The following is a 20,174-nucleotide window of genomic DNA, read 5'->3' as shown; positions in this document are numbered from 1 at the left end:
TACTGTCGCACCTCGCCCAACACAAAGCAGGTCACAAAGAAAACCCTCATTTTGGCAACTATATATTGTGTAGAAACGAAACTTGTATATTTTGTCAATGTTCAGGCTCGTTACAAGACATCCTTAGATCTAAGCGAGTTAAGAATTTAAAAAGCAATAACGTTATAAAAATAAGTTATGTTAGGTAAGTACAAACTTAACAGTAGCATGTTGGTCCACAAAGAAAAAGTCCTACTCACCAGCTATAGTACAGTAACAAGACTAAAGGACCCTCTCCACTGCTTTATGTGAATTGATTCTCATAGGACTGCAGTTTGCACTTGACCGCATTGTTCGAATCTCAATTTTAAATATGTTTTAATCAAATTAATTAATTTCTCAGTATATAATGATTATAACTTTATTTGAAGGGAAGGCATTAACCTAGCAGTATTATTGCTAGAATTTAATATGTGAAAACTCTAAATACAATACAGCCAGGAACCAATTTCAAATCAACTATAAGATTGGCGTTGGTACTCTACGTGACATTCCCCCACATCAGGCTATGTGCTATACTCACTATAATTTCCATTTGTATTTCGATCACGTTATTAAATATGCAGGCCCAAAGAATCAATTCGCGTAAGTGTAAAGTGGTCCTAAGAGAAAATCAACATTTACATTTAGCCTAAACTTAATGTCCAATATTGAGTTACATTTTTAACATTTTTAATAATTCTTAATTGACAACTCTATGAGAAAATGATTTCTTAACCCTTTAAAATAACGTAATTTCAAAAGCAGCTTATTTTACTTAGAACATAGCTACATACTATATTTTAGTAAGTCAATTTATGCTGTCAGTGGTTACGAATTTGCGTTTTAGAATATTGTACACGGAAACTTCAAATAATATACTGAATGTAAAGATATTACAGAGTTACTTAGAAAATTCAAAACTTATAGCAGTTGTTTGGTACTTACTTGCTAATATTAGAATTATTAGCAAGCAAGTACCAAATCTAAATAAGCGCGCAAATGTTCTTGAATATAATAAATCTAAATACAGTAACACTTCAAAGCTGAAATTAGGTGTCAATTATAATATATCTACAGTTTTATTAAATTGAATATTAAACAAATTTGTAACCACTGAGCAAACGTAAGTACCACAATTTGCTTTGTGTAAAAAATATTCCAACCTGACTTTTATAGAAATGTCATGAGTTCCATACGACTAGTTCTAACAATATGAATGCATCAGAAGAAATCGAATACATCACGTGACTAGGCGAAAAGAAGCATCTCCACAGACCCTAACCTAGGGCGCACAGCACTGGATTGTTGAACACAAATTCACATGAGCTATGAATTTATACAATGTAGCATTTTGGTCTCTACCTCAACGGAGTAATGTAGAAAATTGTATGTATTTTTTTGGATATACACATATGTCTCTTTAAGAGACCAATGTCGAGTGAGTGAACGGATTCACATGAAAATATAAATTATTTCGTTGAAATTCATTATGTGTCGTATTTTCGGGTTACTTCGGTTCAGCTCTGTGCTCATTATATTTAGGATATATATAAAAAAACTTCGTATATTTCATGTAATTAATAATAAAATATGTTTATTTAATTTTTCTGTCATAATGTCAATATCTGCGTCCCATGCCGTTAGCCCTACGTTAGGTACTGCGTCCGAACAATAGCTCACTTAATCTAACACACTCACTCTAATAAGGCATTAACAACATTCACATGTTATATAATTTTATCATTGCAATTTCCAACGTAACAAATAAATATTTCAAGCAATGAAAAATACGTGAAAACAGTTTAGAAAATATATTAACTATTGTGCAACATTACATGACTAGGAAAGAAAATTCAATATGGCACATACCAAAATATAAAGCATATATATTAATACATTGTGCTCACTTATTAATAACTATACATTACAAAACTCCGCAAGTTCAGTTTGTACCAGGGATGGTGAACCATTGGCACGCCTATAATATCCCAACCATAATTTTTGTCCAAACCAAAAAGAGGTACTGGGCAATAAAGCCGGTCCTGGATGGCACGTTATCCGCACATTTCATTTTTTAATAATGGCACGTTACCCAATAAAGGTTCGTCACCCCTAGTTTAAACAATTTTTGAGTGTCGTTCAGAAACTTACTAGCCATTTTATTATTTAACCAAAAATAATTTTGTATCAAATGCGCAGACTTATAGCGATGTAAACATTATTATGTAAACTGATTTGCGCTGTTGTTCAACCGAAAGACAATAAGTTGAATCATAAAAACCTAACCATTTACCAAAAATAATTAAATTGCGTCATGACCTAACCATTTAATACTTGGTGCGTTAACTTACAAGCTAATAAATAAACTTTAAATGTAAATAAAATTGTAAATAAATACTTTTGTTTGGAAGACGAAAACATTGAGTGGAATGTGAAGAAGCAACTGCTTGAGATTCGTTACATCGCAGATCCGATAAGATTCTAACAAGATGGTACGTGTTCATCGCCGAATTATACCCTGACCAGAAAAATAAAAATCCTCGCCATGTTTTTAAATGTGGAATATATTTCTTGTATGGACAACATTAACTTATTGAAATAGCAAGTGGCACCAACAAGCATACTTTTTATTTTTCTGGTCAGTCTTAATATTAAAAAAAAACGTAAATTGTTAACAGATTGTGACACGGTTGATTTATAATTAATTTAATTTGTAAATAAAAAAAATATTTGTACATAAAAACGGCACCATCATTTTTTTTTCAGCGAAATAATATTTTGATACATCATCAGGGTAGTTGACTATTAAATAATAAATAATTTCATTTTTATCACATAGCAAATTAAATTATATATTGCAATTTAAGTTAATAACCGATATGAAAAACAGATCATCAAAAAATTAACACTGCTCCTTTACACCTCAATTAGAGCATATTTCCAAAAGGACACAAGAAGTTGCCTCGTCTGAACCTAGCGAGGCAATTCTAGCCCTTATTGACAGGCGAGACTGGCTTAAAGTAACCCACTTCATCTAATTAAGGCTTTAATTTGCCATACGTCATCACATGTCATATTTAATCACTACTTTTTTATTGCCTTAATAGGCAAACGAACAAGCGGTCCGCCTGATGGTAAGCAGCATCCGCCGGCCATGGACTAAAGCAATGCCAGAGGCACAACCAAAACGTTGCCTACCGGGAGGTGAGCACTCTTTTTAAACCTCATATAAAGAAGGACATGTCATAGCGCTCGGGCAACACCGATGCTGTTCATACCAAAGTTAATAGTAATGACATAAGCTCCCTTTACTGACCATCTGATAGGATAGTGTATTTCTAAATCAACTAGTTCGATTCCTGACTAGAACTTTTGTTTTTTCAAAACATATTAATTATGAGTTTTTATGAATTCAACTAGTCACTCTTTGACGTTTTTTTTATTTTGAATTATCCATCCACGCTCGCTTAGAAAGTTCACTCTTTTTATTATTTACAGTCCGACCAACCTATAATCTTATTTAAAAGGCAAACTATCTAGCGTCATTATTTCATCACAAAAAACAACATAAATTGTCAACTCCCTTAATATTTATTTACTTTTTTATGCAGAATCTTACAAATCCCTAGTGCCGGTGTGCTAAGCTTAAAAATAAATTGTACTATAAGAAAGCGTATAGCGGTGACTTAAATATAAATGCGATTAAATACAATGTACAAATATCTATTTGACTTCGCCAGGAAAACAATAGCAAAAAATAAATATTTATTAAACACTAAATTATTTTAAAATATAAAAAAAATTGTCTTGTAAATAAAAATATAATTTGTGCTCCTCTTTCAAAGAAATAAATTATATAATTAGCTTAACACTTAACCATAATAATATAAGTAGATTACTGTTTATATTATCTAGCTCAGCAGCTTAACAAATCGTTATAATCCTCCAAAAAATCTTTTTCTGCAAAATTTTAAGTACTGCCGTGTTTCAAACACAACATAAAAACATATTATAGACAAAATGTTTTCCTGGTAAAGATATCCGAGATTCAAAAATAGACTTAACCCTAAATATCCTACCGTGTGCTTGAAAAATTTGACACAACTCTGTAGACAGCGTTCAGATTATTAGATACATTAACGGCATCAGTCCTACCTAACGCATCAGGCTAAAGAAATTTCAGTACAAGTCGGTAATACAAACGAAAATGTCAAAAAATCGCATATCAATATACAACGTACGCACCAATCACAACGCTCAGTTGACATCGACCGATCGCGTCGGACGACAGCCGATCGGAATCAAAACAACTCGACCACCTTCCGCTTGAGGTACTCCTTGAGGGGCGCGTAGTAGAGGCGGCGGAGGGCCACCAGCTCCGGCTTGCGGCGCAGGGCTCGCAGCGGCGCCCACTCCGTCTCGAACACCAGCAGCGCCACCAGCGCCAGCGCCGCCCACACGAACACGAAGCACGGCACGAACGCACGCACCAGGCTGAACGGCCGCGACCCCGCTGCCCCGCCCGCCGCCGGCCCCGCGCACTCCTCCGCGCACGCGTGCGACACGTGCGTGCCGTGCGACGCGTGCGTGCCGTGCGACACGTGCGTGCCGTGCGACGCGTGCGACACGTGCGACACGTGCGACGCCGCGCCCGACTCCGACGACGACTGCTCCAGCAGGTCGCGACCCGCGTACTCGGGGGCGCACACTGCACACAACACGTACACAAATATTACACAGGATGTAAAATATTATTTTATTACATCATGTCTACATAATTATTAATATTAAGACTTAAAATAACACACCTTTGCTCCTTATATTTTTAATTAAACTAGTAATACTCAACCATTTTTACATTGGCCACAAAAAATGATAATAATAACGAAAGCTCAGCAGGCCACAGTTTCAAAATAGCAATATGTTTTAAACTGTCAAAACATTGAATATGTGATAATGTTGTCAATTAAATGTAGTACCTGCAGGCTTGGACTCCTCGGAGACGGGGCGCAGATGGTCGCAGCAGGAGAGCGCGATGTCGACGGCGGGCCCGCTGAGCAGACAGCCGCCGTTGCAGGCCTCGCCCGCGCCCAGCGGCCCCGCGCCTGCGCCGTCCACCGCACTCTCCTCGAGCGGCGCGCTGTGTGTCGACCGCGGCAGGCTGCTGTATGCTGTCAAGTAACATCACTAGACAATCAAATACAAAATCATAAGTAGTAAAAATCATTCTAAACACCAACAAAATAGGAACAGATATTGACCGCAGACTAGGTTTGCCTCCTTTTACACGATGCATAGTTCTGTCATCATCCATTCTTTGCAACCACTTATAACTATCTTCAGACCACAAGAATGAAATTATAATTATATTTGATGTTTCGCAAGGTTTCAATAGATTATATATGCAATATACCGTAAAACTCACCAAAATCACCAGTCATGGGTGTCGACGGTGTCGCCGGTACGCTGGAAGCTTTCCTTTTACCTCCCGTGGTCGATCCTTCTTCCTGCAATAGAAAATCTGTATAGTTAAAATTAATAGTCCTTACGGTGAGAATATTAATTCTGCCGCGATAAGGAAATAGGTGAAAAAAAAAAAGTTAGATAATATGTTTTTATACTGATCATGAGTATGTATAACTCAATTTGGGAAAAAAAATTAGTAACGTCTTTTTCATTATGACAAAGGAAAAATGTACCACAGCTGCTGCAAGTGTATAGAAAAGTATTTAAAAATATTATAGCCATTCAATATTCTGGGTGGTGTTGCTACAATCTAGAGCAGTATTATTATTGTTAATCACTATTGTTTACCCTCAGGCGAGCTACTTACTCGACTCGTCATTCAATTATACAATAGAAGTTACAAAGTGAGTACCTGTGGATCTCTAGGTGCCAGCAGTCCGTCCCTCTCAAGAATCTCCCGCTCAGTGCGGCCCACGTATTTGAACTTGGTGCCCCACGAGAACAGACCTCCGCCCGAGTACACGCACGCCTCTGATGATGATGGCAACCTGAAGGAAGCAAAGCTGGTTAAACGTAAAATAATGCTACAAGCAGTTTTTATGATTTAACATATTTATGACTTAAATTAAATTTGAACAACTATAAGAATGGAGAAAAAAAATTAAATATAAAAAAATGTAACATCTCATAATTATTATATCACCTGTATTTAGTATGACAATTTAGTATGAGAAATTATCACCATATGTCGAAATTCAAATATTTAATTTGTTTTGATGCTTAAAAAATATTTTATTATGATATATCTTATGTTTCAAAAATACTTGCTTGTATGCACATAGTTACTTAGGCACTATACTTAGGGTGTCTTATTTATTTTATATGTCAATAAAAAATATTACTTATTAGTATTATAGTAATTTATAGTAAAGAATAATAAACTCACGTGAAGAAAAGCATTTGTTCTATGGCGCAGCACCACACATGCCGGCACGCGGCGCCGCTCGGACATTTGAATCCCACCGTGTGTTTTTTCTGCAAACATAAATTTACTATATTTCAAAGCCATCATTACAATGATACCAGTATCGAAAGAGTAAAAAATAGTCTTAAGAATACATTAATGTTATGGTTGAAAAAATAAATATTATGTAGTTTTTTTGGGGGGGCACACAGTACCCACAAGAAAAAATTCGAATAAATTGCCATTAAAAAGTACAGAAAAGGCGGGGTGTACAAAATATTATGAACTTACAACTTTCGTAAGTTATGGTGTACCCAAAAAAGAAGTGCCAAAAAAAGGCCTGTATATACACCGTGATTTTATAGTCATTTTGGAACCAAAATGTGGTTACTTAGAACAATTTGTTGGACCAGACAAAAGCATGAATTAAATGTACTGTTGTTAATTAAAGAAAATAGTTTTTCATAATATTATTTTTCACTCGTTAGAGTTTGATAATGATAATAACGTCGCGATAATTATTCATAGTTATAAATGGAGCCGGTCGTTGTGATCATAGTAGTACCACCAGTTCTCATTTATTATTCGTAAGCATTAATTTTAATGTTTTAAAAAAATATTTTTATTTTATTACATTGGTATTTTTTTAAAACTCTATTATTCACATAGAATACAAAATTTTCGGTTCCAAAAATATTATAAAATCACGGTGCATAATACATACTTATGATGGCCATGACACATATTAATATCCAAAATGCATAGCATAACACCAGATACACAGACATACAATAATTAACATTCAACTCATAAATATTCATTCTGAGTGATGTGGCCAGACCCTATGCATAGTTGTTTATTCCATACTTTGAGGTCACGCTACACACGTGTTTGTTATTAGCAAAACTTAGGTAATCAGATGGAACATTTAACATTACATCACTAGAATCAATAAACTGTTGCACATCAAACACAATAAGTCCGTGTAATGAGATAAACAAATATAATGTTACTAACTATTTCTTGCAGCTTCACACGCGTAAAAGAGTTTTAGTATAAAAGTCGCGCTATATGTATTCTCAGGGTAGAAAGTAGCCTATGCCCTTTTCAGGTCTTCATGGAATTCCGTTGGGTAGTTTTTGAGTTTATCGCGTTCAGACAGGCAGACAGATGCGACGGGGTCTTTGTTGTATAATATATTTTTAAGAGGAATTATTCCGTCATACATGATTGTTGCGTAACTTTAAACATTCACACAGCGCACGCAACGAAAGCTCTCAAAAGGAAAAAGAAATCCCTTTTCTGCAACATTTTTCGTGGATGCTCTGCTCCTATTGATCATAACACGATTTTATGTAGCATTTAGCCTTCCTCAATAAATAGGCTAACACTAAAATAATTTTTCAAATTGAACCAGTAGTTCATGAGATTAGCGTCAGGCTTAAGGTTCGATCCCCAGGTCGGGCAGTGTTATTGGGTTTTTCTAGTTGGTATCAGCCAATATGGCAATACGTTGACCCCTATCACATCATGGGACAGACTACACACGGCAGAAAGAAAATGTACCAGATTTGCCCCTGCCTACCCCATCACAGATTAAAGGAGTAACAAAGAATATGTATATCAAAGAAACGTTTTTGAAACGTCATTATAATAATGCCGGAGCGAACTTTACAATGTGTATATAGAATGATTCTAATATATCTGAGAAACAATTTCTTACCTCTGGATAATTAAGATGAACTATAAACATTCGTCCCTCAAAGTTAATTTTGTGCACCTCGGACCATTTGAAGTGATGAGTTTTCCTACTGCCTTGAAAAGTTAGGATACCGCTATGGTTGATACCTAAGTACAGTTGATTCCCTCTGTGGTCCTGGAAAAAAATTATGTTGAGGCAAAACGCCCTTTAAAAAAAAAACAAAACTATCATTAGTTCACACCTGTACACTTAAAATTGAAGGATCGAATTGCAATAAAAGAACACCTAAAAAAATATATAACCTAATATATCTACATCAGTATCAGTGAAATGAAGGATAAAGATGGAAGGAATAAATTGAACTCACTAATAAAAATGTATCACTTAGTCAGTAAGATACACTTCAAATATCCAGTGTTAGTATTTTAGTTTGATTTTGGAATACATTCCCTATATAAGGATGTGTTGCGTAAATGCCCATATACTAGAAGATACAGTAGCTCATGGTCTACCTTTACAGGATGAGGGTCGACTCCATATGTGTCCAGCTGGCAGGCGATCTTCACGAAGGATCGTTCCGCCTCTTGCGTGGACATGCCTTTCACCCCTCCACTGCCTCCAGGCGTCCCCTCCACAGGCTCCCTGTGCAGTTCCTGGAATTGTACACATTCAAATAGTAACAAAAAAATATATATTTTGAATCCGTATGGCGCGTAGTATGCAAAATATATTTTTGACTTTTTCACTCCTTGTATCGGCATTACTATATGTAATTTGATAGTACTTCAACTAACCTGTATCCTCGCTTCGATGGCATCTGTTTGTCTGAGAAGCAACCTCATCTCCGTAACATAATTCCCAACATGAATACTAGGGTCGTAATCACCAAGTTCAACTGAAATTAACAACAGTGAACAAAAAACATCTCTCAAACAAGTAACATAAGCAGTATGAGGGACATTTTGGGCAGTGATATTTTTAACTATTAATCTCAAGGTAACAAGTGCAGTGCAGTGACATACAATGCTTTATAATTAAGAGTTTTGTGTGACATTATTAGCAGGTCTGGCACTAATATATAAAATTTTAATACATACTTTGTATTATAAGTGCTCCTAGCATAGCCGCTTCGTTGGATGTACAATACAACCGTCCATGTAAGAGATCCCTTTTTAATTGCAAGTATATCTGGAACCTAGTGACGTCTTCTTTCAGTAGTAGAGGATTTGGTGGATAGAACTTCACCCGGAAACTAAATAGTATCGGTGACGCATCTGCAATTTAATTTGATATATTTATAATCTTTGACTTTGACGGAATAAAATTAGTAAAAGGTTATTTTACAAATATTATTCCGTCATTTGTGACTTATAATGTGAGAAATACTCCATTTATCATCCAGCTTGTTGTATTTTTAGACTATCATAGCATATCGTAGGCTGATTCCTAGGTCTATGAATTTTTACCTTTTTTATTATATTATTTTTGGAAACTAATATTTTTTTATAATATAGTTGGGGTCTCAATCTAAATATATACCCATTTCTCAATTATATACATTATAATTTATGTATTTGACAGCTACTTATACAATTTTAGGGACATGGATATTATTTTGAGTTTGTTTACAAATAAAGTTTTCTTTACAGTACACAGCATAATATTTTGAAAATTATATAATGTCACTGTAAAAAAAAGAATTCAAATTGTATTCAACAAGAAACATTGTAACTTCAATCTCAAGTTTAAATAAAATCATTATCTAACATTGACTTTAAAAGTTAAGAGAGTCAAAGGTCACTGCATGATTATGTTTGTGAGTAATAGAAAACAGTTGGTATAAAATGTGATTTAACAATAAGTACCATGCATGTCTGAGACTCGGCTTAATGGTCTAATTCTTTTTCATTCAGTATTAATAAAATGTATAAAACCATAGATCTCTATAGTACAAGAAATGTTTTTCTAGCAAGTTTAAAGTTAATGATGATTAATACCCTTAATAAAATGCTTATTTAAAAAAATATAATGACTGTATTATATTTTATCCAATTACTGCCATTGAAAATATTTACACCTTACGCTGGCCTTGTGCAAATTGGTAGACTTTATACCTTTGAAATATGTATTTCTTTTAATCCACAATACTATTAAATCTACCTTAATAATTTTTGCTACAATTTATATACATAATACAGTAATTTTAATATGATTGAAATCTTGTAACATGAATCAAATGTGTGTTATTTAATATCCATCCACTTGATGTGTTACAGATTGAGTTGGACTTGTAATAGGATATTGTTTCTTTCCAGTCACCTGAATATGTGGAAATACTCGATTTCATTAAAACAAATATTTTTGTGACAAAATAAAACGTAAAATAAAAATCAAATGATATTGGAGTTATATTAAATTTATAGTTTGCAGGCATTCTATACAACGCCAAAGCAATTTCTTCTCATTTTTTTTATAATGCTCTTCTATGCAAAAGTAAGGAGCGCATAAGCCAATTTTGATATTTTTAATATATCTAACAAGTTAAACATGCAATGACTAATCAGCCAGTGTTAAGAAAATTATTATGAATTTATTTGTAGATGTGTTTAATATTTTGAGTATTTATTTACACTATTTGGCTAAAGATGGGTAATATACTCTTCAGACCCAATATAAATATTATTTTTTCAATAATTATAAATTGTGTTCATATCCGTAATTTATTGAAGTTAATAACTCACCTTTCACTTGTTTTAAAATTGATTTTGCCATATGCAACCAGTGCTGAAAAAAAATAAAACAAGTTTGAATACTAAATTCACTCTAAGTTAAATGTGTAAGCAACATAAAAATATATTTTTAATTGAACTTACTCTTTGACCGCCGGCATCTACGTACCGAAGCCCGAAATAATCAGTCTCAGTAAGATTTAGTTGTTGACACACATGTTCCAGCAAAAATTTTCCCTTGTACGTAGGCTAAAAAAAATCTGTATAAATATACAATAATATAGGGAGAACATAACAACATAATATAAAACTTACGTGAAATTCACATTCTAATATTTCTGTATCCTCCAAGAGTCGCACAGTACATTTATAAACAATATCTCCACGGCTTTTAAACATGCTGAATATGTACAATTTTCAACTATTCAGATCTAAAATTTTAACACTGATTATACATTTCATACCTTTGCCACACAATTAACCTAATTTTAATTATATTAACGAGGAAAAACGAATTTTCATTTGTTTCGCTTTTCGATTTCGGTGTAGAAAACGGGTTGACAAAGATGAACGCAACGAGGGGGAAGGGAGAGGTATTTGACATTTTCAAGTTTTATCGCCGTATAAAATATTTTTTGTCATATTTTGAATTATCATTACATACCTACCTATACCTATTTATTTATGAGGTATTTTGCCAATATTTTTAATAATTTGTTGTAGCATACGAATAGTGTATAAAAAATAATTAATTTATTTGTGATGAGATTTACATTTTACTATAATGTTCATTGACTTATTTAGGTCAATAAATAAATAAAATATTTTATATAAATAGTTCATACAGTATTTGCATATTTTTTAATTTCATTATCTTTCTAAAAAAAAAACCTATGGACCAGTTTGTTTCTGAACTGTATACGTGCGTGCGAAAATGCAACGTCATTTCCTTTCTCTCTCATTTTATGGAAAATATTCAGCTAGGAAAAATAATACCCCATTTTTAGGGAAATATAATAAGAATTTTGCTATTCGAGTAATAAAATGTATATCTAAGAATAAAATAATAAATAAGTAAGAAAATAATTGATAATAGTCAGTAATGAAATGAATCACGTTTTTCAATTAATATGCCGCTAAGCATAATTTGCACTTTGTGTGTAAATAATTTTATTTATTATAAAATTAAAATATTAAACTTCGCTACCGACAATTACTAACATTACTAAGGGCTTTTTTCATTGTAATATAAAAGTTAGACAAAATACTATTGAAATTATAAATTGTATTCTATTGTAATAAAGACTACACGGCTCTTGCGGATCATTTCATTGTATTTCAGAATATTTTATAACCTAAACCTCACGGACAGGTGACATAAATAACTGAAATAGATTTCAAGTGTATTTTTTTTACATTAGTAGAAAAGCTTAGTAATGGGTTGACTGTTCTGATATTCGAACCCAGGATATCCCAGCCCACAGCCGATATATGCTGCACCTACAATTCTACTAGTCCCGTACCACACAGAAACTTAGTTAAATACTAGTACTTTCTTTTATCCGTGCATCGAAAATTAACTTGTTAAAAATAATAACATTGTATTGATAAATACGAATAAGTCTTTTTAAGGTTAGATGTTTTTTCTAAGATAGCCAACTGCCACAAGTAATATTAGTGTAGGTAAAAATTAAAAAAAAATATTTATTTAGAATATCTCTTATATTTTAAAACTACGTGGGTTCGTGATTTCTTTTTTGATTGCACGTGTCTCCTAAATAGTGGGGTAATTTTATTTTAGTATTGCCACACAGAGCACCGGAAGTGACTCTTCGAGTTCTAGCCAGCTGAAAGAAAGACAATTTCTCGTCCATTCTGTTGGAGTCTATCTCGGATATTACACGCAGTTTGTAATCCGTGGTGAGTGTCGGAAGAATTGTTTAGTGAAGTGCTATAAAGTGAACTATTTCACCGTAAGCATAAATAATTCACCCATTTATCGCTGGAAGGATAATAACAGTTTTATTTTAGTTTTAATTATATCGTTCTATCGCGCCGATAAACAACTTTGCCGTATGTTCCAATGTAATTTGCTCATTATCCACGTTGTCACTTTTACAATACTATTATTCATTTGTTTTCATTAGGTATTAATCATTTCAAAATTAGAAAATTCCCGTAACACGGCAGTGCTTACGCGTCACACTTCTCGCAGGCCGGCGCACACCACCACGTGGTTGTTGCAAATTTGTTTCTAATATTTTGGAGATACTTAGCTATTCTCGTTTTTTCTATTCGGAGCAAATCGTTAAGTATGTGATCATCTTGCGAATTATAACGCACTTTTTTGTGAATTTACCATAATGGCTGACATCCATTGTGAAATGTCAAGATAGGGCGAGGCGGCCATGCGGCGGCCATATTGCCGGCCGATCGATACATGAGGCTGCGACCTTGCAAATGCCGGGTCGCATCATTCAATCCCAGTGCAAATCTGTAGAAAGCAAAATAGTTACAACAATTCTTTTTCTTCTTTTTCAGACTAACCAAAAATGGGCAAGGAAAAGATTCACATTAACATTGTCGTCATTGGACACGTCGACTCCGGCAAGTCCACCACCACAGGTCACTTGATCTACAAATGCGGTGGTATCGACAAACGTACCATCGAGAAGTTCGAGAAGGAGGCCCAGGAAATGGGTAAGGGTTCCTTCAAATATGCCTGGGTATTGGACAAACTGAAGGCCGAGCGTGAGCGTGGTATCACCATCGACATTGCCCTGTGGAAGTTCGAGACCAGCAAATACTATGTCACCATCATCGACGCTCCCGGACACAGAGATTTCATTAAGAACATGATCACCGGAACGTCGCAGGCTGACTGCGCGGTGTTGATCGTCGCTGCCGGTACTGGTGAGTTCGAAGCTGGTATCTCTAAGAACGGTCAGACCCGTGAGCACGCGTTGCTCGCCTTCACACTTGGTGTCAAGCAACTGATTGTGGGCGTCAACAAAATGGACTCCACTGAGCCCCCATACAGCGAGTCCCGTTTCGAGGAAATCAAGAAGGAAGTTTCTTCATACATCAAGAAGATCGGTTACAACCCGGCCGCTGTCGCTTTCGTACCCATTTCTGGCTGGCACGGAGACAACATGTTGGAGCCCTCCACCAAAATGCCCTGGTTCAAGGGATGGCTTGTGGAGCGCAAGGAGGGTAAGGCTGAAGGCAAATGCCTCATTGAGGCCCTCGACGCCATCCTGCCCCCTGCTCGTCCCACCGACAAACCCCTGCGTCTTCCCCTGCAGGACGTATACAAAATCGGTGGTATTGGAACAGTGCCCGTGGGCAGAGTTGAGACTGGTGTCCTGAAACCCGGTACCATCGTCGTATTCGCGCCCGCTAACATCACCACTGAAGTCAAGTCTGTGGAGATGCACCACGAGGCTCTCCAGGAGGCCGTACCCGGCGACAACGTTGGTTTCAACGTGAAAAACGTGTCCGTCAAGGAATTGCGTCGTGGTTACGTCGCTGGAGACTCCAAGAACAACCCCCCCAAGGGCGCTGCTGACTTCACAGCTCAGGTCATCGTACTCAACCACCCTGGACAAATCTCAAACGGTTACACACCCGTGTTGGATTGCCACACAGCTCACATTGCCTGCAAATTCGCCGAAATCAAAGAGAAGGTTGACCGTCGTACTGGTAAATCCACTGAAGACAACCCTAAATCCATCAAATCTGGTGATGCCGCCATTGTCAACCTCGTTCCCTCAAAGCCCATGTGTGTGGAGTCCTTCCAGGAATTCCCGCCCCTCGGTCGTTTCGCCGTGCGTGACATGAGGCAGACAGTTGCTGTTGGTGTCATTAAGGCTGTCAACTTCAAGGAAGCTGGTGGTGGTAAGGTGACCAAAGCCGCCGAAAAGGCCACCAAGGGCAAAAAGTAGCTAGTGCTGCACACAGCACAATTCTTCATGCAACTGCGATACTTCATTCACCGAAAGGTGTTCAGAAGGAAAGAAAGGCTACGAACTCATTCCTTTTCTATATTTTTTACAAGGCTTATACTGTAACATTATTTTATAATTTATATAAGGTTATACATATATCTGAATTATTTTGTTGACTGCAAACTAAAGTGTAAATTCATAGAATAAAGGTAGCCTCCATTAATTTGATGTGCAACATTTTATTTTCTACCCTGATTACACAAAACGCACCGAACACAACATAACTTTTTACACCTAACACTTATCTAAATAATCTTGATACCATCATGCAATAAGTATTAGACCTATTAGAAAGTTACAAATCATAACTACAATGCATGAAAAGCAATTTTACATGAAAAACATGAAAGATTTGCAGATTGTAATTAACATTACCAAAGTAAGAATAAAAAAATATATAAATTCAGTTGTTGCTTCACTTGGTGCCTGATATGGCGATAGGCTCGCCCCCATCACAGCATGGGTGGGAGCACACGTGGCAAAAAGTGTATGCTATTGCACTTCTACCTATCACCCTTCTGGTGATATATTATTCCACTTACATCCCAATAGGTAGATCATTACATCGAAATGCATTGAGTAGCTATTGGCATGGCGAAATCCAGATGAATCAAACCATTTCCTTCACCTTCATACTTACATGTAATATCTAGATGTTTACAGAACGTACCTAATAATTGACTAGGTATCTGACCAATCAATTTGGTAACAAAAATAAAGTAATGATTAGTATATTTCAAGCCTTTGTTTTAAAGATGGAAATTGTTTTTATGTTATTATGTACTGGTGACAATTTAAACGACAATATTTTACAGGAGAGTTAAAAAGATATTTTGCAGTTGAGCCCCAAATCTATACTTTTGAAGTCAGGATAAAATTGTCATCCTAATGATTAAATATTCAACATAATATTAGGATAATCGAGGGCTAGGGAGACCAATACTAAACTGGACATGCTATATGTCATTTGAACATTGCGTTAATAAATGGAACCACATATAGTTCCACCTCAGATAACATTGTGCCAAAAATCATGCATGAATAACGAATATTTTCACCAAAAGTGCTGGTTTTAAAGTAGGGCATGTAAAATTGAAATTTCTTATTATTGATTACTACTTGATTAATTACTTTGTTCGAAACTTACACTTATCTTTGCTTTGAGTACCTTATTATGAAGTATTATTTTCAAAGAGATAAGTATGTTTTCATTTAAACGTTCAAAGTCAAGTCAGTGAAACCGTCAAAATAAACCATATTTGAGAATTTTTAAACTATGTAGGTAGCTAATACATATTATGATTAAAATTTTTACTATTTCAGTAGATAGGTATGTCAATAATTAGGATTTAAATTCATTTTCTATGTATGGCGCAACACACCCGCAATTTACCAGAGTTACGAATCCATTGAAATGTTTACTGCTTACGTACTGCTACTGAAATGAGTAATGCATTATTTGAGTCAGCTCGCAGGGATATGCAAGGGATTTCATAACATTATTTCAATAATATAAGTATAGTGACTCGAGGTTAGTCTTTCAAGGTACCTACTTAAGTGGGTACTTATATTCTTAAACATTTCCCAAAATATTTTTTGGAACTAGGTATTGGATTAGGAAGTAATTTAGTGATTTACACGATAGACAAACTCTTATTAGTACTTATACCTATACAAGTTTCAAAACTAAAATACTTTTAAGCACTAGTAATTTTATTTTTCAAAATATGATATGATCTTTGGGAATTACTTAACTTATTGGTAAAGGGGCCGTTCAAGTATTACGTAACGCAATTTTTGAAGATTTTTGTAACGCATCGTAACGTTTTACAAGACCCCCCCCCCCCCCCCGCCAAATTATGTTACGTAATAATTGAACGGCCCCTAAGAATCTATACTTATGTATTTTATTGCAACAAAACGGAAGCTCTGCTTACCACAAGTATAAGTAATTAAAGATATAAGGGAGACTGATATCTGAATCTTACATGGTCAGGCCCCTTAATCTAATCGTGTTTAAAACATAAAACTCGATGCAATAATTAGTCGGTGTGTGATTAACAATCACACCGATGCTTCATGACTGTTTTGCGGTTGCCTTTCGTGTAAAGTTTTCGGATGAAATATCAAACTGAGACACGCATTTATTCCTGTCTTATGAATTCGATAATACTTATGTCTACAAACGGTAAGTGTCTTGTACGTAGGTATATAATTAGCAATCACAAAAGAATCAAATCTTTTGATTAAGTATAAGTACCTACTTTCCAACTAGAAACTAAATTTAGAAAGTGATTTAGGAGACATGACGTAGGTATCTACATATTATCTAGATCACCTCTTTTTTTGTATGAGGTCATTAAACTAGCTGGCAAAATTATTGGTCATACGCACGATGGGTACCTGTATAGGTTTTTTCCTACTCATATAATTTTGTTACGGTAACTTATTGATCACTGCTCAGTATGCTATTACATTTTATACAAATTTGCTTTATGTAAATAATTATTATATAAAGATAATTCCAAGATGTTTTGTAGATAATCAATGAGTCTTAAGAATCACACGTAGATGCCTACCTATTCAAGAACAAATTTAAAGTAAGTATAAATAATAATTCAATGAATTAACAATATTAATTTGGCTTCATATTTTTATAGACCCTTAGCATTATAGGTAAATCGCTCATATGCACAAAATTGGTGCTGCGCTAACCGTACATTGAAATAAAATTAGGCTATGATGATGATGTGGCTTCCTTATTGGTCAAAAATTATAATCATTCTTAATAAATGTAAATTTTTATAGTACCAAATTGGTTGTAAAACCTACTACATTGACATTGCTTTAGAATGTAGAAACGATTTTAGCGTAGGTGTGTTGTCAGTTGTGCATTACGCGTGCGCGTTACCAGCCGACGGGCAACGCCCTACGAACCGCAAATTCCAAATGTGTATAATTGAAGTTTATTGCTACGTAGGTGCTATTAGGCGTCTCCATTATATTAGATAGGAATATGCAAAATATGGATACAATAAAATAAATTACTTAATACAGTATAGTATTTAAAAGGTTACTCCTTTTCTCTCATCTGAGGAATCTTTCTTCTATCTTTATTTCCTCTTCCGAAGACGTAAGGACCATTTCGATGCAAAGGAATTTAGTGATTCTACATTTTTCAATACCTAAGTGGGTTAATAATATTATGTACTTACTTAATTATTTATATACCTTACGGGCACAGTTATAGCAATTCATTTTTATTAATAAAACTCATGCTTTTCTACTGATCATAAATGAGGAGTAGATACATAGGTAATAACTGCTAGAGGTATAAATATACAATGTTTAAGATCTAAGTAGCATATTGTGCCTGAGCATCTGCCTTCCTTTTGCATATACTTAACTTATAAGAATAATAGTTGATCGATGACAACGTAAGCAGCACACTTCAATAGGTACACACTACTCAGAACACTCTATGCCTAATGGGTATATAAAGCAAATTCACCATTAAATAAGTACCAAATTAATAAATTGTAAAGTAATATAATGGATTATGGGCGCTTATGGCTCAAAAACCTCTCAGTAAAAGATATTTACAATAACACTTTATTTGGTAGGTCATTTTATAAATAATACAACGAAGAACTTGAATTTATATTTAATAGTACACTACCTACAATAATTATTATGCACAAATTTCAGATTAATAGGAGATGTTGTTAGTCCCGTCCTGGCCATACTCCGCATTTTCTTCTTGCTCCAGTATCGCATTTGCCCATTGTTCAGCTTCTCGGTATCTCTTTCTTCGCACATAAGGAGCATAAAACATTCTGTGGCACACTACCACTCCAGAAGTTATAGATATAGCCATAAGGAGTTTGGTTACAGGCGAAGATGACCTAAACCATACTTCGAAGCGCCCCATTATTTATTCAGAAACTTTTTTCACGTCACTTTCTTCTGCTGCTAATTCAGCCAATCTATTGCGTTCTTTAAAAAAATCGACAAATAAAGGCTGCCAAATGTAGACCCCTCCGACAAAGCCTAGTATTGTACAAAGAATAATTTGACCAGTTGTTATACCTCGAGGTTTGTAAATGCGCATTATAACACTGCTGAAAAAGTAGTGTTTACAGAAGTAATAGCATTTCCTTAAACAAGTTGCTTTTTGAAGAAAAAATTCTAAATTTTATTTTTAGGTTATGTTGTTACGTCACTTTTGTTTTCTTTAAGTACGTTTTTTAATAGTTTTGGCAACTCGTCCTTTGAGCCATTTGAGTAAGTCCTCAACGCCATCTTTTTGAGGAGGGCTTAAACTGCTTAGGTTCAGAAAAAATAGGGCTTGGCATACACATCCGGAATATCGTTATGAAAACGGGAACGGGATTGATCTTCGTAAAAATGGATCCTAAACCGATATATAAAATGTACATAGGTATTATGTAGAGACAAATATTGATAATTCGTAATATTGATTTTGCCATTCCAGAATTCATAATGTTTTCCAGTATCATTCTTATTCTTGAAAAGATCAAAATATGTATGAGGTATTATAAAATTATATGCGTGGTTAGTTAACTTTCATAATGTGAATTCATAACGACATGCTGAACACATTAGCTCGGTCAAAAATGTAACCACAGAAAAAGTAATTTGAATAACACCTTAGATTAATAACTAAATACAGAAAACCAGTCGATAAGTTACGTAAGTCAACTCATTTCCTTTGGTGTTCCTTTTTCTTGTTGTATTTCTTTTATTGTAATGTAAATATTTAATGTGTGTAATAATGTAATGACGAGACGAGCTTGCCATTCGCCTGATGGTAAGCGCTACAACCGCCCATAAACAGTAGAAACACCATCCAACAACCTTGAATTACAAAATATTGTTTGGTATTTCACTGCGCTCGCCATCCTGAGACATGAGATGTTAAGTCTTATTATGTCCAGTAGGTATACTGGCTATAATGTCCTTCGAAGCGGAACACAACAGGGACTACACACTGCTGCTTGGTGGCAGAAATAGACATTGCGGTGGTACCTACGCAGGTTGACTTTCACATGTGAGAGACCTACCGCCAGTAAAAAGTATGTATATGTAAATATGATAAAGACGAAGAATTGATAACCCTATAAATTTCGAATGCGTGAATGAGTCTGCATCACTTTCTATCACCTGTTTTTTTTAAATTTCTGGTGGATAAAGTCCAACCCGTAAGATAATGTAGTATCTATATAAACAGCGTAGATATATCAGCATGTTTCTATAGCTTCATT

At 34.9% G+C, this 20,174-nt stretch overlaps 2 protein-coding genes across 4 annotated transcripts; one reads left to right on the top strand and one right to left on the bottom strand.

Annotated features, from left to right (window-relative positions):
- Window positions 1–49: 49 nt before the first annotated feature.
- LOC115441473 (FERM domain-containing protein 5) lies at window positions 50–11,480 on the bottom strand. 2 transcript variants are annotated; one of them, XM_037442600.1, is made up of 12 exons: window positions 11,198–11,480; window positions 11,027–11,131; window positions 10,895–10,937; window positions 9,251–9,427; window positions 8,948–9,048; window positions 8,666–8,806; window positions 8,175–8,327; window positions 6,434–6,522; window positions 5,900–6,035; window positions 5,447–5,528; window positions 5,001–5,208; window positions 50–4,729 (listed from the first exon to the last, which is right to left on the bottom strand). In XM_037442600.1, exons 1-12 carry the CDS (start codon window positions 11,279–11,281, stop codon window positions 4,279–4,281), a joined length of 1,770 nt encoding a protein of 589 aa, XP_037298497.1. In that variant the 5' UTR covers window positions 11,282–11,480; the 3' UTR covers window positions 50–4,278. The 2 variants fall into 2 exon arrangements, with proteins under 2 accessions (XP_037298497.1, XP_030022141.1); XM_030166281.2 differs by having other exon boundaries at window positions 5,001–5,192; window positions 11,198–11,479.
- Window positions 11,481–12,668: 1,188 nt separating this feature from the next.
- LOC115441475 (elongation factor 1-alpha) lies at window positions 12,669–15,057 on the top strand. Of its 2 annotated transcripts, none has more exons than XM_030166284.2 (2): window positions 12,669–12,802; window positions 13,424–15,057. In XM_030166284.2, exon 2 carries the CDS (start codon window positions 13,435–13,437, stop codon window positions 14,824–14,826), a length of 1,392 nt encoding a protein of 463 aa, XP_030022144.1. In that variant the 5' UTR covers window positions 12,669–12,802; window positions 13,424–13,434; the 3' UTR covers window positions 14,827–15,057. The 2 variants fall into 2 exon arrangements, with proteins under 2 accessions (XP_030022144.1, XP_030022145.1); XM_030166285.2 differs by having other exon boundaries at window positions 12,693–12,855.
- Window positions 15,058–20,174: the final 5,117 nt, after the last annotated feature.

The sequence above is a fragment of the Manduca sexta genome, chromosome 25, assembly GCF_014839805.1.
Source record: "Manduca sexta isolate Smith_Timp_Sample1 chromosome 25, JHU_Msex_v1.0, whole genome shotgun sequence".
Lineage (NCBI taxonomy): Eukaryota > Metazoa > Arthropoda > Insecta > Lepidoptera > Sphingidae > Manduca > Manduca sexta.
Note: the sequence above shows the minus strand (reverse complement) of the source record. Positions and strands in the feature narration are given on the sequence as shown.